Source organism: Ornithorhynchus anatinus, chromosome 2 (assembly GCF_004115215.2).
Source record: "Ornithorhynchus anatinus isolate Pmale09 chromosome 2, mOrnAna1.pri.v4, whole genome shotgun sequence".
Taxonomy (NCBI): Eukaryota; Metazoa; Chordata; class Mammalia; order Monotremata; family Ornithorhynchidae; genus Ornithorhynchus; species Ornithorhynchus anatinus.
In genome coordinates, this window is record NC_041729.1 from 70,856,516 (window position 1) to 70,884,482 (window position 27,967).

At 41.9% G+C, this 27,967-nt stretch overlaps 1 protein-coding gene across 2 annotated transcripts in view; it reads left to right on the top strand.

Moving 5' to 3' along the window:
- Positions 1-1,346: 1,346 nt before the first annotated feature.
- The window catches only part of TIAM2 (TIAM Rac1 associated GEF 2), a 155,775-nt gene continuing 129,154 nt past the window's right edge, over positions 1,347-27,967 (top strand). For both annotated transcript variants that reach the window (XM_003428281.4, XM_029052287.2), the window contains exons 1-3: positions 1,347-1,436; positions 22,028-22,139; positions 23,909-25,114. In XM_003428281.4, coding sequence (XP_003428329.2) covers positions 23,915-25,114 — 1,200 coding nt within the window. In that variant the 5' untranslated portion in view covers positions 1,347-1,436; positions 22,028-22,139; positions 23,909-23,914. The remainder of the gene's footprint in view (positions 1,437-22,027; positions 22,140-23,908; positions 25,115-27,967) is intronic.

The following is a 27,967-nucleotide window of genomic DNA, read 5'->3' on the forward strand; positions in this document are numbered from 1 at the left end:
TTGAGGGCTTACTATGTGCAGAGCCATTCAGCACCAGTAGATGGACTTGGGGACAGAGGTGTTCATAGAGAAGCAGCATGGCCTAGTGGATACAGTAGGGGCCTGGGAGTCAGAAGGCCCTGGGTTCTAATCCCAGCTCAGCCACTTGTCTGCTTTGTGACCTTAGGCATGTCACTTAACTTCTCTGTGCCTCAGTTACCCCATCTGTAAAATGGGGATTAAGACTGGCAGCCCCACTTTTGACAGGGACTGTGTTCATTACGATATTCTTGTAGCTACCCCAGCATTTAGTACAGTTCCTGGCCCTTAATAAGCGCTTAACAAATGCCATTATTATTATTGTTATTATAATAATAACCTGTTGCCACTAGTATCCTTGGGCTAGTGCTTGGTCCCTCCTCCCAGTTCTTAGCTACCTCTAGACCTTTACCCAGCCTGAGCCTGGAGTCTGGTGACTTGCCCAAGGTCACACATTGGGCAAGTGGTAGAACTGGAATTAGAAAACAGGTCCTTTGACTCACAGGCCTGGGCCCTTTCCACTAGACCACATGGCTTCCCACAATATAAAGGAGAAAGTACCTCTGTGACTTGCACTCTTTCTACCTGTAGGTTTGGGACTTTGAGTCCCTTCTGCCTCTTGTTGCAACTGGAAGTTTTTTGAGGGCAGAGTCTAAGACTTGGTATTTGTCTCTAATCTTTAGCAGCACTTAATTACAATGCATAATGCAGAAAATATTTAAAGTAATGATCAATAAATAGACACTGGTGTGCCTTCTCCCCTCTCCACCACCAGGCATAAAGTGATGGGGACAGAGGTAAGCAGTGTGGCCTTGTGGAAAGAGCTCAGGCCTGGAATCAGAAAGACCTTGGTTCTAATCCCGACTCCGCCACTTGTCTGCTGTGTGACCTTGGGCAAGTCGCTTAGATTCTCTTTGCCTCAGTTCCTTTGTATAATGGGGATTAAAAATAATAATAATAATGGTGGTATTTGTTAAGTGCTTACTATGTGCCAAGCACTGTTCTAAATGCTGTGGTAGATACAAGCTTGGACACAGACTGTGAGCCCAATATGGGACAGGGACTGTGTCCAACCTGACTAGCTTATATGTACTCCAATGGTTAGTACAGTGCCTAACATATAGTAAGCGCTTAACAAATACCCTAAAAAGGTAATTTATTGTAATTTTTAAGAGTCCTTGATTATTATTTTTCCCCTCAACTTATTTACTCTTTATGGTCTTTGGAGTCCCCAACAATATTCCGAAAAATAGAATGCTATAGTTCAATTGCAAACTTCCTTAAAATGTGGCCCTCAATTTTTGTGTTTTCTCTATTCTCAACAGGCCTGAGGAATTTAATCTTGAGACACCTTTTCAGAGGTCATATTCTGGAGGAGTGGATCATCATGCTACTTACCAGGATCACTTCCTCCAAAGGTAAGTTTGTGTCTTCTGTATTTCCAAGATGCTGGAGGAATAGGCATGTCTGGATTTCCCCCCCTTAATTGGCTCCTGCCCAGGTAAACTTTATTCAGGAATTAATTGCTCTTGGTAACCAAAAGATGCTTAGCAAGCCCTGTGAGACGTCACCAAAGGTGATGGTTGGAATTCCTTTAATTCTGTACCTCAGTCACCTCATCTGTAAAATGGGGATTAAGAGTGTAAGCCCCATGTGAGACATGGAGTATGACCAACCGGAATAACTTATATCTACCCCAGTGCTTAGTACATTGCCTGGCACATGGTAAGCACTTAAATACTGATAAAAGAAAAGCTTTTGTTTAAATCTAGCTGATCTACTTCCCAACCACCTGTCCCCATTTCTCTCATGGCGTAGTGGATAGAGTGTGGTCCTGGAAGTCAGAAGGTCATGTGTTCTAATCCTGGCTCCACCACTTGTCTGCTGTGTGACCATAGGCAGGTCACTTGAATTCTCTGTGCCTCAGTCACCTCATCTGTAAAATGGGGATTAAGACTGTGAGCCAAAGGCTGAACAGGGACTTTATCCGATCCGATTTCCTTGTATCCACCCCAATGTTTAGTACAGTGCCTGGCACACAGTAAGCGTTTAACAGATACCACAATTGTTATTATTATTATATTTCTCATGGAGGAATACTAGAGCCTCAAAATCACTCTTTTGCCTTCAATCTCTGCCCATGTTTAAGTAACAAAACGTTTTCTCCTGCCTGTTATTTTGATACAGTTCTACACTCTTGTTTTAGGTAACCCATTATGGGCAGGGAACAGGACTGCTAGTTCTGCTGTTTTGTACTCTCCCAAGCTCTTCTTATGCGCAGTAAAAACTTGAGTGTCTCCAATTATCTTTAATCAATGTTTTGATCACTTGATCATCTGCTTTTGACACTTTTCCACGCCACCAGATCAGATGAATCGCCTTTGTCTGATGCTTAAGCTTTGACATTTCCATTATGGGTAACCCTATGAGGCATAGCTCTAAACTTCATCAGCATACAGAAACTCTTCTGCCATAATAAAGTGTCGATTTATAGGAGAGAAGCACTGGCAAGTTAATTAGTTTGAACACAGTCCCTGTCCTGCATGAGACTCACAGTCTAAGTAGGAGAGAAAACAGGAGAAGTGAGGCAGAGAGAAACTGTGACTTGTCCAAGGACACACATTGAGCAATTGGCAGAGCCAGAATTAGAGCCTAGATCCTCTGACTCCGAGGCCCATGCTCTTTCCACTAAGCCATACCTCTGTCTTAGAAGTATTCCCTAAGATGTGACGACAGCACAGTGAAGGATGACCATATCAGGAGCATGGTGTAGAAGGGACTGTTGGTCATGCATTGACAAGTCAGCCACTTCAGTGCACACAGATTGAATATGTCAAGTCAGGCTGTATCTGAACTCGAAAGACAGAGGAATTTGTGTATGAGCTCAACTGAAAATAAGTCTGTCCACTGCAAAAATCTGTGCAACAGCAAATTATTATTACTGTTATGGCATTAAGCAGTTACTATGTGTCAAGCACTGTTCTAAGTGCTGGGGTAGATACAAGTTAAATGGGAGCTCGTTATGAGCAGGGATTGTGTCTGTTATATTGTATTATTGTGCTCCCCCAAGCACTTAGTACCGTACTCTGAACTCAGTAAGTGCTCAATAAATATGGTTGATTGGGTCAGAATCAGTCTCTGTCCCATATGGGACATACCCTCTGTGGCGGGGGGGCCATGGGGGCTGGCGGGGGTTGGGGGGGAGAGATTGTGTGTGTGTGTTTGTGTTTGGGGGAGGTCAGAAAAGCCGCATAATTGAGTGATGAGGAATTCATCTGAAGCTGAAGTAAGAGCCCAAACAAACCTGTGTAATCTGAAATCCAAAGTGGACTTTATTGGGATGAAGATATTCGGGCAAGCTCACCAATAATGAAACTGGTAGAAATGTGATTTATAGTTCCTCTTTAAAAATGCTATTGAAGATGCATACTTAGGGGAATTATTTTTTCATTATTTAAGTGCTTACTGTCAAAGACTGTTCAAAGTGCTGGGGTAGATACAAGTTAATTAGGTTGGATGCTGTCCCTGTCCCTCATGGTGTTCACAGTCTAATTAGGAAGGAGAACTGAGGTACAGAGAAGTTAACTGACCTTCCCAAGGTCATACAGAAGGAATTGGCAGATCTGGGTTCAGAGCCCAGGTCCTTTGCTTCCCAGGCTGGTGCTCTTTCCACTAGGTCATGCTGCATCTCATAAGTCAGGTCAATGCAAGGTATCATAAAGTCAGGCTTCCAGAGGAGATTTGGAGACGAGAATTTTTGGAGCAGACAAATCCCTCAGGGCTGTCTTGCTGCACAACAGTCCCTCAGATGGTCCATTACCTTAGTAAAACTCTTATGAGCGCTTCTCCACCGCCCAGCTGCTACTGACATGTCTCTCAGTAGGGAGGAGTCCCATCTCCTTTAAGTTCTGAAGAAGTCCTGTCTATATTCAATCCTCTTCGTATTCTATGCTGTTAAACTCTAGACCGTAAGCTCATTGTGGGGAGGAAACATGTCTACCAACTCTGTTAAATTGTACTCTCCCAAGTGCTCTGCACACAGTATGTGCTTCATAAATGTGATTGATTCAGATTCATAGTCAGGCCTGAATACTTCTGTTTCTCCACTAGGTTATAAGGATAAGGATCATGTCTACCAAATCTTTGTACTCTCCCAAATATTCTATGCCCAGTAAGCACTCAGTCAATACCATCAATTGATTGATTTCACATTGGCCCCAATTGTATCTTCAGAACTTTATTTTTGATCACAGAAGACAATGATTTAATGTTGTCTTGAAGGGATTGCCATGTTGTTGGTTTTTGGTTTTTTTTTTAAACAGGATGTGACTTGGCTTGAATGGTAATATTCAGTTTGTCCTGTGTGGGTGGTAGTTGGTAGGCTGCCATGTTCACATGTAAACTGTTTGGAAAAGACAGACAGACATCCACAGCCTATCATTAGTGGATGCTCTTATGGAACAGTTTAACTAATAGCACTTTATAATTAGCAAACAAGCACTGTAATACACACTAACCACACTTGGAGTTCATGCTTTGCCCTTAAATATGTGTGCAGTTTACAGTGGTTGTAAGCAGAAGCTACAACTATGCAACCCCAGGCAACACTTAGCCCTCAAAATTTGGGGGAACTGTTATACGATTGAATTTAAAACCCAATTTAAAGAGCTAAAATAAAATTGAAAATGTCATTGCCTCCAATGAAAAGAACAATTCAAATTGTCAGATGATTGGTCACTCTAAAGGAAACCTACACAGGCACAAACTTGTATGGGTCTGTCTTCTACGGTAGAATGGAGTCTAATTTGCAATCCTTCACAGTAAGTAGGCCACCAAAGTGAAGTATTTTCAGGAAGTAGATTTCTGAAGAAATTTGCTATTTTTATAGATATTTGCTATTGTTTTAATGAGATGCTCATCCCCTTGATTCTATTTATTGCTATTGTTCTTGTCTCTGTCCGTCTCCCCCGATTAGACTGTAAGCCCATCACAGGGCAGGGACTGTCTCTATCTGTTACCGATTTGTACATTCCAAGCACTTAGTACAGTGCTCTGCACATAGTAAGTGCTCAATAAATACTATTGAATGAATGAATGAAGAGGGAAGGTCAAAAGTGTTCCTCATTAAGTACTGTTTAAAATATAGAGAAGCAGCATGGCCTGGTGGAAAGATAGCCCCAAGAGTCAGACGAAATGTGTTCTAATCCTGGATCTGCAAATTGCCTGCTATGTGACCATGGACAAGTCACTTAAATTTCCCCATGCCTCAGTTCCCTCATTTGTAAAGTGGGGATTAAATGCCTGTTTACCCTCCTACTTAGTTTGTGAGCCCCATGTGGGACCGAGGCCCTGTCCAGCCTGTTTAACTTAAAACAGTGCTTAGAATGGTGCTTGATACAATAGTAAGCATTTAACAAATACCTTAAAAAAGGTCATAGATTAAAAAAAGAGTATGAAGTCACAATTGTATTTGTAAGACTCTTACTTCTTAACCTGAATTGCTAGTACATACTTTTTTTTTTTACTAATGGCAATTATCACACACACAAAAAGTCTTCTGGTATAGAGGACTACTGATAGACTGAACTTCAAATTGAAATAACTTAAAATGAATGGAGGGCTTGCTTGCCTACACATGATATCACAGTGCAAAAATCATAAAATTATTTTTAAGGGCCGCTCTTAAGAGAGGGTTTTCATGATTGTAACATTCCAGCTGTGGTTTTGGAAGCTGTGTGTTTACGAAAGCACAAGCATGTTGGGAGTGACTGTGTGTGTGTGAAGGGATTTAAGAAAGAAACGGAGGCAACCTTCAAGTAAGTAAACCTTTATTTAGCAAACTTTGGAGGAGCTTTCCTATGGAACTCTCGTGGTAATTCTGGAATGCAGGGTCAAACAAGAGACCAGTCATAGAGTATTCCCTGGTGGCTGGGAGACATTATGGCAGGCCATCCAGGTTAATCATTTCAAGCGGCCCATGGAAAACCACTTTCTGGTTAAGTCTGCATCATACTGTTCCACCAATGGAAAAAAATGGACTGCGATGAGGGTGTGTAGCTTGCAGACAAAAATACATCCAGTAGAGCCCAGGATCTGTTTTTAGCTCGTAACGGCTGAACATTTTGAAGCATTAAGCAGTTTCCTGGCTTGTCACGGGAAAAAGAGGGGGAAACTTTATGCATGTAAGCATTTGTCTGCACATGTATGTATGCTGTGCTGTTTTGGAAAACGGCCTCTATTACCAAGACCATGAAAGAAGCTGGCTATGACTGGAGTTTTGAAGAAGGTAAGGGTGATATGATAGCAAAAGTCTGTAAGGGGATAACTTTGTAATTATGGATTGTCTTCTTTATTTGTAAGAAGTGGATTTTGTTCAAAAGTACTTCTTTTAACAATAGACCACTTGGCTTTTTTGTATATCACTCCTAGCTCTGCCTTTTCTCTTAATGCTTTATATAATCCGTGGTTTGCTTTTTCTTTTACAAATTAATGTGCTAGTGTCAATCAACCATTGTAAACTTTTATCTAAGAAACTTATTACATTACTGGTCACAGTTTTCAGATTAGGCTTTTGAGAGTTTATAAACATGGTCCACAGTCGCTAGTATGGATTTGGGATTTCTTCATTTCCTTATTTAGGAAATTAAAAAAAAAACTTTTTATAGTGCTTACCAATTGCATTTCCAGGATAATAAGTAAAATTAAAATGAAGGAATAGTTTTCGAGTTCATTAGGTGCAGTAGTAACACAATACCTTCTTTTCCTCCTAAAGATAAATTGCCCAGTTTAATGCTGTCCCCTTCAAACTTTACACTTCCAAAATGCAATATTCATCTCTTATTACAGTGTGTTGAAATTTAAATATTCTAGTAAGAGGGGAAAAAAAGACTTTCTAATCCAAGGGAGTGGCTTATTTAAACAGAATGATTCATTCTTCTTGCAGTCTAGCAAAGATTATTTCATTACCCTGTCTGGACAAGAAGCCCAAGTAATATATACTGGCCATTGTTTGTGATTTAATATAGTGATTGAGCAGTGGCTCTTCTTCTGAAATTGGTGCATTTTTCTTGCCTTTACGTTCAGTAAAGTGGTCAAGCTATCATATGTAGAAAATTGCAAGGCAGAATTTGGGAGAGAGGATACATTCTGAGTAATAGTCCCTTAACTGGAAAGGTTATTTATAGAAATCCTGGAGAGTAAGGGACGGTGTAACTGAACAGCTGTTGAAGGGATTTCTAAGTATTCTAGGACATCAAGATGAGGATTCGACAAAAGGTTCTAAGTCAACACTTCTCCCTAATACTTTGTTCCTCTCTTAACTAAACAGAAGTTTTGTGTCCAGTGCAAAAGTCTGGGGAATATCGGGCTTTGGTTCTAGTATGTTTGCCTATAAGCTCCTTGAGGACAGGGAACTTGTAAACCAACTCTGTTGTATTCTACTCTTCCAAGTGCTTAGTACAGTGCTCTGCACACAGTAAGTGCTCAGTAAATACCATTGACTTATTATAAAAGCTTTCCCTCTGTACCCCTTCCCCCCATCTCCTTTATATTTTAGCCCCATGTGTTTTAAGGGTGAAGAAATAAGGGTATCTGAGGCTTTTATGGGAAGGGTGAATTAGCCGGATAGTACAAGCACGCCATACGTATGTCAAGTCTCTTTTAAATCTCACACTGATAAAGCAATGTCGAGAGGCCCTATAAGTTCAGAAGCTCCGCTTCTTTCCCTTGGGGAGTAGATTATCACTGCTTTGAAGCACCCAGGCCATCTCTTCCATCCACCAAGAACACTGGTGGCGACCTTCGGCAAGTCATTTTACTTCTCTGGGCCTCAGTTACTTCTTTAAAATGGGGATTAAGACTGTGATCCCCATGTGGGAGATGGACTGTGTCCAACCTGATTAGCTTGTATCTACTGCAGCGCATAGAACAGTTCCTGGCCATTAACAAATACCATAAAAGAAAGAAAATAAAACACTGAAGGTAGAAGGCAGGGGCAGGAGGCGAAAAGGGAGGCCACATTTTTGAAAGTAGTCGATGAAATACCCTTCCATCTCTGGATGTCCATATTTGTACTCTGTTTCTCAGACCGAAAGGCCATTTGGGGAAGGATGGAATCTGTATTTGTCATGCAAAATCCCAAGATCTCTATTGATTTTGAACATTGAACATTTTTGTAGGAGTCATTGAGGGCTTACACTTTCCGTAAGGTTCTGTTGATTTTTAATACTTTATAATTTTTTCTAAGCACTCTGTCCTCTGGAATCCGAGTGAATTATAGCTTGGTTAACTCCAAGATAGTGTTAAATAAAAAAGATCAGTATTGAGAGAATTAGCAGCCAAGAGAGGAAAATTGTACTTTTGCAAGTGGAGTTAATGACAATTGCTGGCAGGGATTGTCTGTTACATTGCTTTATTATACTCTTCCAAGTACTTAGTACAGTTTTCTGCACACAGTCAGTGCTCAATAAATATGATTTGTCCTGACTTGCTCCTTTGGTTCTCCCCCACTCCCAGCCACACAGCACTTATGTAAATATCTCTAATTTATTTATTTGTATTGATGCCTGTCTCCCCTCCTTTAAATTGTAACCTCATTGTGGGCAGGGAATGTATCTGTTTATTCTTGTATTCTACTCTCCCAAGGGCTTAATTCAGTGCTCTGCACACAGTAAGTGCTCAATGAATACGATTGAGTATACATACGTGTAAAATAGATTTGAAAATAGGGTGGGTATGTATGTATCGCTGAAGATTTGAGTGGCATTGATCTGAAATATAAAAAACATTTGTAACTTCCTGAATCATTAATTCAACTGAATAACAGAAGGGATGAACTAGAAGCCCTAGCATAGCATATCCTTGATTTTCCAGACTGAAAGTGCCCTCCAGTCAAGCTGAAGGGAGGTCTCAGCAGTTCTGTGTCATCATTTTCTTCATCTGTAAAATGGGGATTAAATTCCTAATAATGATAGTTGTATTTGGTTCCAAACACTGGTTTGGACATACAGTCCTTGACCCACATGGCATTCATAGTCTAAATTGGAGGCAGAACAGGTATTGAACCCCATTTTACAGAGATGCAGCATGGTATAGTGGATAGAGCATGGGCCTGGGAGTCAGGAGATCATGGGTTCTAATCACTGCTCTGCCACTTGTCTGCTGTGAGACAATGGGCAAGTCATTTCATTTCTATATGCCTCAGTTACCTCATCTGTAAAATGGAAATTGAAACTGTGAGACCCACCTGGGACAGGGACTGTGTCCAACCCGATCTGCTTGTATCTACCCCAGGGCTTAGTTCTGTGCCTGGCACATAGTAAACACTTAACAAATACCGCAATTATTTTTATTATTGTATGGGGAAACCAAGGCACAGAGAAGTTATGCGACTTGTCTAAGGTCACATAGGCAAGAGGTAGAGACAGTATTGAAATCCAAGTCCTCTGTCTTCCAGGTCTGTACTCTTCCCACTAGGCAACATTGCTTACCAGTTCTCTCTCCCCTTTAGAATGTGAGTCCCCTTTGGGATGCTGACTGGTTTTGATCTAATGGTATTATATTTACCCCACTGCTTAATAGTGTTAGACACACTGTAAGTACCTAACAATTACTATAATAGTTTTTATCATTATTATTCACCTCAACCGGAAAACCACTGCAAATTTAGTGGAGCTCTCCAGTGAAAATAATAATAATGATGGTAGTATTTATTAACTACTTGTTTGGGGTCAGTAACTGGTGTAGAGACAAAATAATCAGGCTGGACACAATTCCCATCTCACACCAGTTCAAATCTAAGAGCAAGTTTCTTATCTCCACCAAGTCAAATACATTCTAACACTGTCTACGAACATGGCTCTCTCCTTTTGTAAATAATTTCATTTGTGCAAATATTTGGAAATGGTGTTTTTGCCAATAAATGGCCCTGAGGAGGGTTGCTTCTCAGCTGTGCCTAGGCTCAGGGGCAGAATTCAGCAAGATTTGAGAAGCAGTGTGGTTTAGTGGATAGATCATGGGTCTGGGATTCAGGAGGACCTGGGTTCTAACCCCAGCTGTGCAACTTGTCTGTGGCAAGTGACTTCACTTCTCTGTGCCTCAGTTACTTCATTTGTAAAGTGGGGATTAAGACTATGAGCCCTATGTGGGATGTGATTAGCTTGTATATACCCCAGCACTTAGAGCCGTGCCTGGCACATAATAAGCGCTTATCAAATGCCATTTAAACAGTAAAATAAAATAATTTGACAGGCAGTCATATATGTCCCAAGAATCATGATGTACCAACACCAGATGGAGACTCACTCAAGTGGCATTTGATTACAACTCCTGGTTTGGCTGTTGAGTTTTTGCCTCAGCGCAAATTAGAATGTGTGTTCTCATTGAAGAAAATAGTCAATTTGGGTAGAGCTGTCTGGGGAAGGGAATTTAGACTACATGCCTCCCCCGCCCACCATTCAACAAACACCCTATCCAACCCGATTTTCTTGTATCAACCTCAGGGCTTTGTACATTTCTTGGTACATAGTAAAGGCTTAACAAATATCACAGTTATCATTATTATTATTGTTACTATTAATATTATTCCTGATCAGAAGCTTACCCTGCTGCCATGGGCTGTGAATATTAGCTTCAGGAAGGAGATATTTCCTGCTGAACTTCCCCAAGGGCAGGAGATAGTAGTCTGAGGGGGAAGAGGACAAAATCCATTCATTCATTCAATAGTATTTATTGAGCGCTTACTATGTGCAGAGCACTGTACTAAGCGCTTGGAATGTACAAATCAGTAATAGAGACAGTCCCTGCCCTTTGACGGGCTTACAGTCTAATCGGGGGAGACAGACAGACAAAAACAATAACAATAAATAGAAACAAGGGGATGAACATCTCATTAAAACAATAGCAAATAAATAGAATCAAGGTGATGTACATCTCAACAAAATAAATAGGGTAATGAAGATATATACAGTTGAGCGGACGAGTACAGTGCTGAAGGGATGGGACGGGAGATGGGGAGGAGCAGAGGGAAAGGGGGGAGAAGAGGGTTTAGCTGCGGAGAGGTGAAGGGGGGGGTAGAGGGAGCAGAGGGAAAGGGGGAGCTCAGTCTGGGAAGGCCTCTTGGAGGAGGTGAGCTTTAAGTAGGGTTTTGAAGAGGGGAAGATAATTAGTTTGGCAGAGGTGAGGAGGGAGGGCATTCCAGGACCGCGGGAGGACGTGGCCCAGGGGTCATTGGCGGGATGGGGAGAATGGGGGACGGTGAGGAGGTGGGCGGCAGAGGAGCTAAGGGTGCGGAGTGGGCAGTAGAAAGAGAGAAGGGAGGAGAGGTAGGAAGGGGCAAGGTGATGGAGAGCCTTGAAGCCTAGAGTGAGAAGTTTCTGTTTTGTGTGGAGGTTGATAGGCAACCACTGGAGGTTTTTAAGAAGGGGAGTGACATGCCCAGAGCGTTTCTGCAGGAAGATGAGCCGGGCAGCGGAGTGAAGAATAGACTGGAGTGGGGCGAGAGAGGAGGAAGGGAGATCAGAGAGAAGGCTGACAGTAGTGTAGCCGGGATCACACTTGGGTACCCTGGTAGCAGGATCTGCTCAGAGCCCTACCTTCAGTCCAAAGTCATCAGTGGTTATGCAGTGTACCTTGATCTCGTCTATCTCACTGCCATCCCCATGATCTCCCTTCATTTCATTCATTCAGTCATATTTATTGAGTGCTTACTGTGTGCGGAGCACTGTACATTACATTACATTTGGTAAATTACATGTACAAAGCACTGTACATTACTTTACATTTGGTAAAGTACAACCCAACAATAAACTGTGACATTCCCTGCTCACAATGAGTTTATAATCTAGAGGGGAGAATACAGACATCAATACAAATAAATAAAATTACAGATGTATATAAGTGATGTGGGGCTGGGAGGGGGGAAGAGCAAAGGGAGAAAGTCAGGGTGACACAGAAGGGAATGGGAGATGAGGAAAATTGCTAGACCACTGCTCTCCCCACCTTCACAGCCTTTTTAAGGACCCAGGTCCTTCACGAGGCCTTTCCTGTTAAGCCCCTCTTTTCCTCGCCTCCCTCTTCCTTCTGCCTCATTTATGCGCTTGGATCCATATCCTCTGGGCATTTGGTATTCACCCCACCCTCAGCCACACAGTACTCATATACGTACATCAATATCAATAATGGTAACAATAGTAACAGCAGTTGTGGAATTTGTGAAGCGCTTATTATGGGCCAAGCACCGAAGTAAGTGCTGGGTAGAGACAAGATAATCAGGTCCCACTTGGGGCTCACAGTCTGAGTAGGAGGGAGAACAGGCATTGAATACCCATTTTGCGGATGAGGGAGCTTAGGTACATTAAAGTTAAGGGACTTCATACAACACAATAGCTTAGTGGCAGAGCCAGGGTTAGATTAATGTCTCTCTCCCCCTCTAGACTGTAAACTTGTTGTAGGTAGGGAACATGTCTACCAGCCCTGTTACATTGTACTCTGCTAAGTGCTTAGTACAGTGCCCTGCACAATGTGAACACTCAGTTACCACTGATTGGTTGGTAATGGGCTGTTCACTGGTTTCTCACTGGAGAGGAGGAAGGAGACCTGGAGCTCCCTTAATTTATGAATGGTTAAGGTGACCCAGGGTCCAAGGGTTAGGATATGCTGGACACTTTAGCCCTTTGCCCATAATAAACTGCTCTAGATAGTGAGAGGTTGCTATTGGCATCATTTCTTATCCATCCCACACAAACTGGATGACTCCCAGTTAACCTAGCCAGGGTATCTTGTCCTTTCACTCTCCTCTGACTTTAGAACATCAGGCACTAGGATGACTAAATCCACTTCAAATTGTATTTGCTAAACCTCTGCCTATCTCCTGCTCAGCAACATTGGTTTTCCTCCCCATCAACTCCCATGCCCATTGCTCCGACCAATTTTTGCAGACTTTTATCCCCTCTCTGAAGCCCCCAGTGCCCCCACCTCCTCCTTGCCTTTATCCGATCCATCAATCATTTTTATTGAGTGCAGAGCACGGGGAGAGTACAGTAAAACAGAGTTGGTAAACATGCTCCCTGCCCATAATGAGCCTATAGTCTTAAGCCAGGGACAGACATTATTATAAATAAATTCTGGATGTGTACATAAGTGCTGTGGGGCTGAGGAAGGGGTAAATATATGGAGCAAATCCAAGTGCAAGGTTAAGGCCGTTGACCCCCATTGACCTTGTCAGCTGCTATGTTGACAGAATCAAAATAATCAAGCGTGAGACCCAAAGTCTCCCCCTTGCTACCCAAATTCCCTCCCATCTTGACATCCTCCCTCTTGCTTCCCAGCCACCTGTCAATGCAAACTCTCCAACATGCTTTCAAGATCCACCCTACTACCTGTACCTCTGACCGCATCCTTGCTCACTTTAAAAAACGCCTGCTCCATGTCTTTTTCCTTGACTTCTGTTTTCAACCGTTCACTCACCTAAGGCTCCTTTCCATTTTCAATCATGCTCGTGTCTCCCCTTTTCTAAAACATAACTACAACAAAAAACCCAAACTTTCCTGGCTCACTCTGCATTCTCCAGTTACTGTCCCATCTCCCTGCTTTCATTCCTGTCCTATCTACTCAAGCGAGTCATATAAACCTGTTGCCTCCATTTCTACGTAGTACAGTGCCTAGCACATAGTAACTGTTAAACAAATCCCATAAAAAATAGATTTTCAGCACTGAGTTGTAGACTCACAACTTTTGGCTGGATATGAATCAGTGGAAATATAATAAACAGAGGAAAAATTGTTTTTTTGAAGAATTGGGGTGTTGATACTAGAGAGGAGAAGGTTAAGGGTAACTTTACTACCTTCACATTTATCAGAGGCTTTTCTGAGAAAAGTGCTAATCAATTATTCACTATTCCTTACAAGAGGAAGTCAACTAAATTGCATCAAGAAGGCTGGGAAAATGTAAGAAGGTCTTTGTTATTAGGTCTTTGAGACATAAGAGATGACCAAAAGGTAGACAATCATTTTTATAAGGTTAGTTGTTTCCAAACCCGATGGCATGGGACTGAAGAAGATAGTCTGTTTCTTCCAGTTATGGTTCTGTGGTTTTTATTAATAATAATCGTATTTAAGTGCTGACTATGCTCCAGTAGTGTACTAAGCACTGGAGTAGATACAAAATAATTGGGTTGGACACAGTCCATGTCTCACATGGGGCTCACAGTCTTAATCCCCACTTTCAGAAGAGGGAACTGAGAAACAGAGAAGTTAAGTGATTTGCCCAAGGTCACACATCAGATAAGTGGCAGAGCTAGAATTAGAACCGATAACCCTCCGACTCCCAGGCCCATGCTCTATCAACTATGCCATGCTACTTCATTTACAGGTTGCACAATGTTTGTTGCTTTGGGATGGTGAGAGGCAGTGTGGCCCACTGGAAAGCTAAGAAACGTGTTTGATAACTCTTTTGTACTCTCCCAAGTGCTTGGTACAGTGCTCTGAACATAGGAGGCATTCAGTAAATGCCATTGAATGAATGAATGGAAAGAATATGGGACTGGGATTTAAGAAACCTGGGTTCTAGTCCCAGCTGTGTCTTTGGCCTATTGATGTATAGTACAGTTCTCTGCAAACAGCAAGTGTTCAGTAAATTCCATTGGTTTATTGGTTGGATTGTTTGTGACCTTAGAAAAGTGACTTAATTTCTCTGTTTATCAGTTCTCTCTTGAGTAAATGAGGATAATAGCTTTTTCTCACATCCTCACAGGGATGTTTTTAGGATGACATGAGATAACTGATGTGAAAGCACTTTGAGGAATAAAAGTGTTATCTAAAAAACAAGGTATTTTCCCTTTGTGAAAATACTGTCTCAAAGTCAATAATAATAGAGCATGACATTTGGAGGCATCTTGAAATACTTGAATAGTAATTTTTCAAACTACACATATTCCTCAAACTACACATATTGTTCTTGCGCATCTTAATTCCCTTATGAACATCAACAACAACAAAAAAAAACACAACTATTGCTCAGGGAGGATAAATTGAGAGAGGAACTGTACTTCAAGTAAAAACATATATTCTGGGCAGGTTAGCATTATTTTCTCTGAGTAGAACTTGTAGGCTGTAACTTTACCCATGCAAACACACATCCTTATCATTCCTTAAATACAAGGTCTGGTCTCAGCTGCTACATTAAGGTCTTTTTTATGGACAATTTAGGATTATGGGACCATTTCTGAAGTGGTGGGAGAAATTCTGACCACAATTCCCCAGGTTTGTAAAAGGAGGCTGTCTGAGCACTGTCTGAGCACCAGAAGTCCCTGAACTCAACAACTCAGCAAGCATTATTAAAATATTTTTAATTTAAAATCTCCAGATACTAAACTGAAGTGTGCATGACTCTGAAAGGCAACCTGCCCTCCCCCCCCTTTTTTAAAATTAGGCCTGACTTCCTTTCCTTGAATTTTACTTTATCAGACTCAATATGACTAGTCATTGAATTTAATAAAATAACAAATGGAGCAATTTATACTTGCAGCTTGGAAAAAGAAATATGTCTTGAGAGAGACTTGGCCACTCATGCTGCAGGATAAGTGCTCTCGTCAGGGCTTGTCTTCTATGATAATACTGTGAAAATAGAAAACAAAATTAAGTTGCATTTCTATTGATGTGAACAATGAATTTTTTCTTGAGTGTTTTTAATGATAGACATCCTAGAAATGGCTCATTTTATTTTGAAACAAACTTTGCCTTAGAAAATGTATACCCAACATGTTTACCAGCTTGCCAGATGTTTTTTTTTAAATAAATGCTTTTGAACTATATTATGGCAAATACATATTTCAACAGTGGTTAATATACAACAGGTTTTCAATGGTTTCAGGGGATTGATGGTAATTACTGAAAATCTTATCTGGTTTTTGCTCTGAAAACATAATATTCCATTTGAGGAAAGCTCCTGTCATATTTGATGACCCAGTGATTAGCCTTGATTTTTCAACCTATTGAGACAAAAGCTTCATGTACATTGGTCCTTAACATCAGGGCAAAACTGTAGCCTCTAAGAAAATTGGTGTTCACTTGAAATGAGAAGATGCCTAAATTTATAAGGAGAAGTTTCTCTTGGTTCAAGACTAATTGAAAATACTGGAAATATTACTGTCATGAATATCTAGGTGCAGTTTCAGTAGCGTAGTCTTGTCAAGGACTGTTCTTAGGATTTGCAGGAAAGAGAAGTTGGCTGGTGACTTGCTGAATAATAATGATGGTATTTCTCAAGTGCTTACTATGTGCTAACCACTGTTCTAAGCAAGGGGGTAGATACAAGGTTATTAGGTTGTCCCACGTGGGGCTCACAGTCTTAATCCCCACTTTACAGATGAGGAAACTGAGGCTCAGAGAAGTGACTTGCTGAAGGTCACATAGGCAAGTGGAGGAGCCGGAATTAGAATAATAATAATAATAATGTTGGTATTTGTTAAGCGCTTACTATGTGCAGAGCACTGTTCTAAGCGCTGGGGTAGACACAGGGGAATCAGGTTATCCCATGTGGTGCTCACAGTCTTAATCCCCATTTTACAGATGAGGTAACTGAGGCGCAGAGAAGTTAAGTGACTTGCCCACAGTCACACAGCTGACAAGTGTCCGAGCCAGGATTCGAACCCATGACCTCTGACTCCAAAGCCCATGCTCTTTCCACTGAGCCACGCTGCTTCTCTAACTTACTGTTAGAACCCACGTCATCTGACTCCCAAGTCCGTGCTTTTTCCTAAGCTTGGGACCAAATGTACAGATATACAGGTCTGTTTCTGTTGATCAGAAATCTTTATACATTTTTAAATTGTAAGGGATCATGCCTACCAATTGTACTGGATTCTCTCAATTGCTCTGCACATGGGAAATGCTCAATAAATACCATTGATTGGTTCATTGCCGTTGTGATAATCATATTTACTGAGTGCTTCCTATGTGCAGATGACTGTATTAAGTAATAATAATAATGTTGGTATTTGTTAAGCGCTTACTATGTGCAGAGCGCTGTTCTAAGCGCTGGAGTAGACACAAGGGAATCAGGTTGTCCCACGTGGGGCTCACAGTCTTAATCCCCATTTTACAGATGAGGTAACTGAGGCCCAGAGAAGTGAAGTGACTTGCCCACAGTGCTTGGGAGAGTACAACACAGCAATATAACAGACACATTCCCGGCCCACAACAAGCTTACAGTATAGAGGGGAAGGCAGACATTAATATAAATAAATTATGAATATCTACATAAGTGTTGTGAAGCTGGGGGCGTGGTGGTCGTAGTGAATAAAGGAAGCAAGTCACGGCCTGCAGAAGGGAGTGGAAAAAGAGGAAATGAGAGCTTAGCCAGGAAAGACCTCTTGGAGGAGATGTGATTTCAATAAGGCTTTGAAGGTGGGGAGATTAATAGTCTGTTGGATATGAAGGAGCAGGGCATTCCAGAACAGAGACAGGTCATCGGTTAGAAGTCAGTGGCAAATAGGTGAGATTGAGGTACAGTGAATAGTGTGCAGGCTGGGTTGTAGTAGGAGAGTATGGAGGTGAGGTTTGGGGGGCCAAGGTCACTGAGTGCTTTAAGTCAATAGTAAAGAGTTTCTGTTTGATGTGGAGTTGGATGGGCAACCACTGGAGGTTCTTGAAGAGAGGGGAATCGTGGATTAGTGACCACTAAGACCAGTGACTCTGCTCATGTCTGCACACGGCAAGGGCTTAATAAATACTACTACTACAGGAATGGATAGAATAAGAAATGTAACTCAAGAATCGTACTATATAATCCACATTTTGTGTAACGGGAAAATGGAAAGCAGTGAGACACATCGGATTTGAAAAATCTAGCATCCATGATGACCTTATCCCTAAAAGAGACAAAGTAATAGTAATTATAACTCTGGCAATATTAAGCACTAATTATATGCCAGACACTGTATTAAATGTTGGGATACAATTCAAAATAATTCAAATAATACAAAATAATCTGATTGGACACAGTCTGTGTCCCACATGGGGCTCACAGTCTAAGAGGGAGTAGGATTTATTCAGCATTTTACAAATGTGGAAATGGAGGCACAGAGAAGTTGTGATTTGCCTATGGCCACACAGAAGGCAGGAATTAGAACCCAGGTCCTCTGACTCCTAGGCCTGTGCTCTTTCCAGTAGGCCATGCTGCTTCCCAGGTGTGTTACAAAACAATTCCTTGGTCTAGAATAAGTCTTGACAAAATTATTTTTCCAGCATCATTTCACACTCCATCAATCCTGTAATATTGTGAGCAATTAACTGCACACAAATCCATACTGTCTCCAGTTTTGCCTAGTCCGCCAGGTTGACTTAGTATTTTGGCTGTGTCTGTGCTTCTCCTTTCATGTGTCCAAGAACCTGCATATGGCCCCTGAGAGGATGTTGGACGGTACTCCGTAAGCTCATTGTGAACAGGGAATGTCTGTTTAATATTATATTGTACTCTCCCAAGCACTTAGTACAGTGCTCTGCACACAGTAAGTTGTCAATAAATATGATTGACTTACTCATCCCAGCTAAACCCCTGACTGGACATCTCGCCCAGTTCTGCCCTTCAGGGGAACAACCTCGCCTTGTTCCACAGATCTTCTGTTCCATGAAAACATTTGGATCATTCTTCCCATCTGATTTGAATTGGTCACTCTAAATGTCCAAGGGCCTCTCACAACTATTTCTGGAAGGTTACTAGATGCATTTTGTCATCTGAATAAGCTTTCCATCTCTTGCAGCTTGCCCATTGATAGATTTCAGAAGAATTTTTTTAAGAGTATTTGTTAAGTGCTTACTATGTGCCAGGCATTATCCTAAGCATTGGGGTAGATAAGAGATAATCAGGTTCCCTACCCACAAGGAGCTCATGAGTCTTATCCCGATTTTACAGATGAGGGAACTTGGGTGCCGGTAACTGAGCGGACCTGCCCAAGGTCATACAATAAACAAGTGGGGGAGCTAGGATTAGAACCCAGGACCTTCTGACTCCCAGGCCAGTGCTCTGTCCACGAGGCCAGATTGCTTCCCTAGTTTCCTCCAGCCATTTTCCTATTGAGCAGTTGGTTCTTGGATCAGGAATTTGACATCTTAAAGCCTGTCTATTTACACCTATTTGCACTAGGTCATTCCTCCCCATCTAGACTGTAAGCTTGTGTGGACCAGGAACGTGTCTACCAATTTTATCATACTGTACTCTCTTAAGTCTCAATAAATGCGATTGATTGAACAGAATTGGCTTCTTCATAGCTGGTTTTTGCAGCTATCCTAGAAGTCTTTAACTAGAGCTAGACACAAACCATTCATTGTCTGGTAGACACAGCATGAGAGGGAAAGACTAATAAAACTATACACAGTTTACTTTTGGAGTTTTTCAAGGTTATAAATGTTCATTTAATTATATGTAATATAATAAGTATTTTTCCAAATAGGCTTAAATTAATGGAATTTGAAGGCTAAGAAATGGACTCAAGCAGCTTCAGGGCCCATTACAATGTGTGTTTGTGCTTGGTTTGGCACCACACTCTATTTTAGTCAGTTTGGCTACCCTGTGTAGCTTTTATAAAAAATAGTTTCCTCAAAAGTGAATAAATTGACTGCAAATCTGACTTACCGTATGAAATTATTTGAGCTGTCCTACAGATGTCATGATTTCGCATTAGACAGGTGCAGACATTTATGTTCTCTTTGTAATTTGCTTGTGGCATGCTGTGTAAAAACAATCTCATCCCTAATTCTGTGGAATTTTTCTTTCTTTTCTTTTGGAGGGTGAATGCCTGACTTTCTATGCTGATTGAAGCTTTGCTCCATAGGCGGTTTCTTTCCGCACATCAATCTATTCATTCTGATGTATATCTCATGTTCAGAATTCACTCAGTTGAAGTTGTACTAGCGTCTCCAGTCCTTAACAATTGATGCCTTTCTTTTGAGATTAACGGTCGCTTCCTCGCTCCTTACTCTGTTAGAAAGATTACCCATCCATTGTACAGTCACTATGGAGACCAGATGTTCTTTTTTCTTCCTTCTTTAGACAAAATGGGTTCATGTTTCTTCATGAATAGAAATAAGCCCAGGTTTTACTGCTATCAAAATGGTTATTTTGAAAATGTACACTGTTGAATTTGGATTTGTGACAACTTTGTCCTTTAAACTTGGCTCTTTAGTGATCTTTGGTTTGGTACTTTTAGAGTCACAGACAGTTAACGCTTTAGGTAGGGAATATTTGGTAGCCTGTTGTTTTGAGAAAATACATTGTCATGACATTAGTGCTGTATTGCTGTTCTTTTTTGAAATTTATACGAACAAGCATGATACAGATTTGGGCAACTTGAAAACTACAGGACTAATTGAGAAATTCAGATGAAATTCCAAAAAGAGTTAGAGTAGAACTGTGATTTTTCCTCCTTGATCAATCAGTCAGTCAGTGGTATCACTTCAGCACTTACTGTGGGCAGAGCACTGTATTGAGCACTTGGGAGAATACAGTATAACAGAGTTGGTAGACAGGTTCTCTGCCCATAAGGAGCTTCCGGTCTGGAAGGGGAAACAGACATTACTCTAAATAATTTGTAGATGTGTACATAACTCTGTGGGGGCAGAGGAAGCTCTGTGTAGGATTTAAGTTTCACAAAGACAGTTCTGCTTCTCTTTCCACCACAAAGAAATGTAAATTTATATGTTCTAAAACAATTTGAAACGTCCAGTTCAAAGATTATATGTCTGCTTGTAAAAGGGTGTAGGACTATGGGAACACCCATCTCTGAGCTAGCTTGTTGGAATGTTGTGAAGATCTATCTCCGTGTGTGGTTTGAATAGCTTTTGTTTTGCTACCTTTAGAGTCCAGGGTCCCTGCCACAGTGAGATTCAGTCCTCCTTTACTTTTAGGGTAAGAGTTGGAAACTACCCCATGACAAGAATAAAGAATTACACAAAAATTGCTTGGAACAACAGATCGCCCCCATGAAGAATTACTCTTTCTGTTAGTGCCTATAAGTGTGAGATGGGGTGTTTATACACACTGTACTCTTTAAAGTGCTTAATACAGTGATGATAATAGTAAATACAATTGATTAGGTTTCATATATTATGTTATTTAAGTGCTTACTATGTGCCAAGCACTGTTAGATACAAGGTTACCAGTAGTAGATTGATCAATCTGTCATTAATTGAGCTCTTACTGTGTGAAGAATACTGTACTAAGCACTTGGCAAAGGACAGTATAATAGAGTTGGTTGACATAGTCCCTGCCCACATTGAGCTCACAGTCTAGAGGGGCGTGGTTTTCAGGGAAGGTTATTATGTTGGATGGAAGGTTATCATGTTGGATACAGTCCCTGTCCCTTGTGGGGCTCACAATCTAGATAGAGGGAGTAGGACTTATTCCTCATTTTACAGATGAGAAGACTGAGGCACAGAGATGTTAAGTGACTTGCCGAAGGTCACATAGGCAGGATGTAGCCCTTAGAACAGTGCTTGGCACATAGTAAGTGCTTAACATATGCCACAAAAAAAAGCGGCAGTGCAGGAATTAGAACCCAAGTCCTTAGACTCCCAGGTCCAGGCTATTTCCAGTAAGGCACACTGCTTCTCCATGAACACATATGCACTCTTGTAAGGGTTAGAAACTGGAAATTCTATGCCATAGGTGGGTATATTTTATAATCTTATGACTTAGAGAATAATATCAATAATTTTACTAAGATATTGATAGACTGTAAACGCTTTATGTGTAGAGAATATGTCTACCAACTTTGTTTTTGGTGCTCTCCCAAGAGCTCATTACAGTGCTCTGCACACAGTAAGTGCTCAATAAATACTATTGATCAATTTATATTTTTCTATATCCTTAGTCTCATTTGCTTTAGGCACTCCTTGAGTGCAGAGTAATGTAGAATGTCATTGTGACACAAGGTATTGATTTTTTCAACAGATGCACTAATTTTCTGGTTTAAAATTAACATTTACCACAGTTTTCTCATTTTGTTGTTTTCCAGAAAGATTTACTGGATTTCTTCGCTGCTGTTGAAAGATATAATGGACAGTTCTCAAGAAAATGTAAAACACACTGACTATTAATTGCTGTCCCACTAAACAGTGATTCTGCAGGTAATTTAGAACGCTTACGTAAATCTCTGAATGGGATTAGAAGAAACATCATGTAAACATTGAAATTGTCATAATGTGTGTTTCAATTCACTCATTCAATTGTATTTATTTAGCGCTTACTATGTGCAGAGCACTGTACTAAGCGCTTCGCATGTGCAATTCGGCAACAGATAGAGGCAGTCCCTGCCCAGTGACGGGCTCACAGTCTAAATGGGGGAGGCAGACAACATAACAAAACAGAACAAAACAAAAGAAGACATCATCTTCAAGATAAATAGAATCAAGAAGATACACACCTCATTAACAAAATAAATAGGGTAATAATATATACAAATGAGCACAGTGCTGAGGGGAGGGGAAGGAGGAAGAGCAGAGTGTTGGGGGGGAGGGGAGAGGAGGAGGAGCAGAGGGAAAGGGGAGGCTCAGTCTGGGAAGGCCTCCTGGAGGACTTGAGCTCTTTTTTATACATATAGAAGCAGCATGGCTCAGTGGAAAGAGCTCAGGCTTAGGAGTCAGAGGTTATGGGTTCTAATCCCAGCTCTGCCACCTGTCAGCTGTGTGACTTTGGGCCAGTCCCCTCACTTCTCTGGGCCTCAGTGACCTCATCTGTAAAATGGGGATGAATAATAATAATAATGATGGCATTTGTTCAATGTGGTTATTATTGCAAGAAAATTAAAATGTTCTATTGAATGACATCATTTCTTCCACCACCTCATACCGCTCCCACCCTTGGTTTTTGGGATGGAAATAGAAGATTATTATTTCAAGCAGGATAGTAGCCGACACCAGCATAGGAAGAGGAGAAAGGTCACAAAACACTAATTCTGCAGACATGGCATTTCTTCATTGAGACGAGCAAGCTCTGGAATAGGAAGAGAAGGGATGGTTACTATAGTTAATTGAATGCCTATTATATAACATAATGCATTTATTAAGAGCCTAATATGTGCCAAGCACTGTGCTGAGTGCTCTGGTAGATACCAAGCAATTGGACTAGGCATAATCTCTGTCCCAAATGGGGTTCATAGTCTAAGTAGGAGGGAAGCAGGTATTTAATCCTTCTTTTTCAGATGAGGAAACTGAGGCATAAAGAAGTTAAGTAACTTGCCCAAGATCACCTAGCTGGCAAGTGGCAGGGCTGGAATTAGAACCCAGATCCTCTGATTCCCAGGCCTGTGCTCTTTCCAGAGGGCCTGGGCACTTGCCTTTTCATTAGCCTTCCCACACAGTCTTGTTGCTTACCTTGTCTGCGTCTTCACTACTAGGCCACCTACGACAGAAGGCCAATGACCAACCCAACCCTGTGGCCACCTTGCCCAGTCTGGCCCATTGAATCCCACACAGTCACTCCCAGTGATCTTTTTACACTTATCATCCCTGATGGTCAAAACACCATCACGTCTTCTTCTCCAGACATGTAGATCTACATCCCCCAGCCTGAGATGACCCTCATCCTCTCCCCTCCCAGACTAAATATGGATCTGAACTTGTGGCTTTCGGTGAATCTGGACATTAAGGGATGTTGACTGATGATGAGGGCCAAACGTGTGTCAGATGTTTCTGTAGCAGTCCATGGTGCCTGAACCAGATGAGATCCCTCCCGACCGCATGAGCTAATAAGTAGTTTACATCCTCGATGTCCATGCCAGGCGAGGAACAGCCTGCTTAGTTCTTTTTCGAGTGTACGTTGCTATTTTGAGCTCTCTGCTCATACTGGAATGTGGCTTAGGTCATCGATCTTACTGATGCAACTGTTCTTAATTTAGGACAAAATGGGGAACTCCGAGAGCCAGTACAGTCCTCAAGGATCTAAAAATCACAGCGGCAGCGCCACGGGTGCCAAGCAGAAGCCCTGTTCCCTGAAAATCCGCAGCATCCATGTGAAAGATGACAAATCCCTTCATGGGTGGGGCCACGGCAGCGGAGGCCCTAACTACAAGTCCAAATCCCTAGCCAGAAGCTGTCTCTCCCACTTTAAGAGTAACCAGCCTTATTCTTCCCGACTCAGTGACTCCACGGGCAAAGTTGCCAAAGGAAGTGCCCACCCCAAGCCCCGGATAAACACCTCAGGAAACTATTGCCAGGGCAATAATTCTGCCTTCTTACCTGAGAATGGTTTCCGCTACATCGGCCTTGAACCAGCAGATGACCGCATCTCTTCCAGGGATTGCAACGGACACATTCTGAACTGCTACGGAAAGAATGAGAGCCTTGCGTCCACCCCGCCGGCCGAGGACCGGAAGAGCCCTAAGGTCCTGATCAAAACCCTGGGGAAGCTGGATGGGTGTTTACGGGTGGAGTTTCATAACAGCAGCAGCAGCAACAGCAGACTGCCTCCGGAGGAACCCGAGGGGCCTGTCCAGCTCTTACGGTATTCTCCCACATCAGATTCAGAAGCCGCCAACCTGCTGGAAGTCAGGAGGAACTCCAGTGCCGATTATCCCGCAAACCACCACCGGCTCTCCCCCACTGACTCCCGATTGCGGTCGAGTAAGGGAAGCTCACTGAGTTCGGAGTCCTCGTGGTATGACTCCCCTTGGGGAAATGCTGGCGATGCCAATGAGCTGGGCGGCTCCGACCTGACCAGGGGCACTCTGGATGCTAGCCCGCGGGCTAGTTTTCCACCTAATGATGGCCAGAAGGCCTTCATCCAAAGCTCATCCCTCTCCTCCCTCCGGGAGCTGTACAAAGATGCCAATTTAGAAAGTCTCCCTCCCACGGACCTCAGACTCTCCAATGAGTACTTCACCACCCCAACCCGCTTTAGCAACCGTGTTTCGTTTGCCTCCTCCGTGGATGTTCCCTCCACCCTAGATCAGAGAGGCCCCATACCCTACAGTTCTTACACCCTCCCGTGCCGGAAGTCCAAACCCTTAATGGAAGATGCTTCTAAAAAAGACACCTTGAAAACCAGGATGCGGCGCATCAGCGATTGGACAGGAAGTCTCTCGAGAAAGAAGAGGAAACTCCAGGTATGTGTATTTTTAGGGCAAAAAGAGAGTTTCATGGATGGGTTGTTAGTGGAGGGGTGGAAAAGCGGGGAGAGAGGCTCAGGCAGTGATGCAGACAGGTACAATTTTTAGACAACTGGAACTTTTGCAAACACTTATTACCACGTTGGAGTTTTCATTCCCTCTCCCTTCTGGTTGGTCTATGGCCTTGGATCTGGAGACTTTGTACACTTGGTATTCAGCTCCACAGCACTGAGGGTATGGTTCTGTATTGTATTAATGTTTGTTTCCCTCTCAAGACTCTAAGCTCATTGGGGTTAGAGAACATGCCTACCAACTGTTGTATTGTACTTTCTCAAATACAGTGCTCTGCACACAGTAAGTGCTCAATTCCACTGATTGATTTATCTATTGATTCATCATTCCACGTCCAGTAGAGAACATCTGTAAAAAACAATGCAGAAAAGTAGCACTCGGCCTACAATTAAGCCTGCAGTGGTTTTAAGTGGCACATTCTTGGGGGACAGTGAAGTTAAGTTTTGGACTCAATTTCTCTATTACATTCTCCTTTGACTCTGAGCGACCCTCAGCCTCCAACAGTAGAAATTTTGAATTTTCTGGAGCTCGTTATCCTGGTTTTACTCCATGAAGCCTATGAGAAAACAACAACAAAAAAAAACTTTGATATTAGTTCTTCCTAGGCTCGCTTTTTGGCTGTCCCTAAAAAGGAAAATCAAAAAGTCTCTTTGGATTTCACAACCTTTCAAATTGGAAAACCAGATCGAAGAAAACAAACAAATCTATTTTCTCCAATGTAGCACCATCCATTCTTTCCCCATCGATGAATCTGTGTTTTGACTGGAAGGTAATACACTCAATTTTTCCTATAACACATGGTTGCATTTCTGCAAAACCTCGCGTAATGGAAAACTTAGACTATAGAATTCACCAGGATCTAATGTTGCTCTCATGCACAATTGTTTCTTCCAACACTGCTTCACACTGTATCCCTCTAGACTGTGAGTTCATTGTGGGCAGGGAATGTGTCTGTTGAATTATACTCTCCCAAATGTTTAGAACAGTACTTTGCATACAGTAAGTGCTCGATAAATACAGTCAAATGAATGAATATCCGAAGCCCTGTAGTAATAATCACTGTGGTATTTGTTAACCCGTAATATGTGCCAAGTACTGTACTAAGCGCTGGTAGATACAGGGTAATCTGGTTGTAAATAGTCCCTATCCTACATGGGCCTCATGGTCCAAGTAGGAAAGTGCTCTTCATTACAGAATTAAGGATCCCTTGGTTTTAGATTTATATAGAGTTTGTGTGTTTAAGTGCTTTCATAACATTTCATCCTCATAATATCTTTGAGATCGAGGAGGCAAAGTAGTAGCCTCTACTTTTTAAGATGAGGGCTGAGCCTTGGAGAGATTAACTGACAGGTCAAAGGAACTCAGTGGGCCAGTAACAGAGTTGAAGCCTAAACCAGTCTATGGTTCATATCTCCTAACTCTGTTCCGTGCTGTTTCCACCTGACCACACTACCTTGCAAGCCAAGTCCTACTGAGATTGGCACCCAGAGTTGAATTTAAAGTCCAGGGGCAAACCATTTCAACATTTTGTTTTTAAACCAATGGAACAATGAATGGGAAACCAGAACAACAAAAATAAATAACCAAAACCCACACAGGCAGTAAAATGTAAAATCAGGAATCATTTCAACAAACGAAATAGAGAGTTCTGAAACCAGACCTGATATCCTGTCAACTCTCACCCTGTTAAATCTCAAGCCAAATTTCATTCAGCCAATGGTACGTCAACATCTACCACAGGCAAGATGTTGTACTAAACACTTGAGAGAGTACATTTTGGGTGCTTTCTTTTTGCTAGTCATTCCAATTCAAATAAAGAACCATTAGCAGCTGTTTATTTTTGCTGGCAGCTATTTTATATTTTTCAACTCTACACCTGGGGCAAAGCATCATATTCCTTTGCTTCTTTTATTGTCTCCGGTGCCCCCTTACTGCTCAGATACAAGACCAAATCAATTGCCCGGAAAGATTTCTCACTCTTCCAGGTTATTTTACAAGGCAAGGAGATAGAAGAGTAATTGGCCTGGGGAGATTTCCAAGGGTTTTGATTGCCTAAGGTACTGTATTAGTATTTGGCCAAATACCACTTAACCCAGAATGAAGACAGTGGATTTTCACATTCACTTGGAAATATGTAATTTTTTAAAAAAATCAATTCATTCACTCATTCAGTTGTATATATTGAGCCCCTACTCTGTGCAAACACTGTACTAAGCACTTGGGAGAGTACAGTGTGGCTTAGTGGAAAGAGCACGGGCTTGGGAGTCAGAGGTTGTGGGTTCTAATTTTGGCTCTGCCACTTATCAGCTTTGTGACCTTGGGCAAGCCACTTAACTTCTCTGTGCCTCAGTTACCTCATCTGTAAAATGAGAATTAAGACTGTCAGCCCCACATGGGACAACCTGATTACCTTAGATAAAAGTTAATCGGTCCCCATCCCGTTTGGGGTGTACAGTCTAGGAGGGAGAACAGACATTGAATTCCCATTTTACAGTTGAGGAAACTTAGGCACAGGGAAGTTACGAGACTTGCCCAAGGTCACACAGAAAACAGTGGGCACAACCGGGATTAGAAGCCAGGTGTTCTGACTCTCAGACCTGTGCTCGTTCCAGTAGGCCACACGGCTTCTCTACCTTGGACTTGATCACTTATGACACTTTTTCTCCCCACCAGAATATGGGTGACTGCATCAACTTGCAATTTTCAATGTGGTCTTTACTAAGATGCTTGCTGTGTTACTTTGCACGAACCCCTGGTAATTTGATCAAGGAGGTTCAC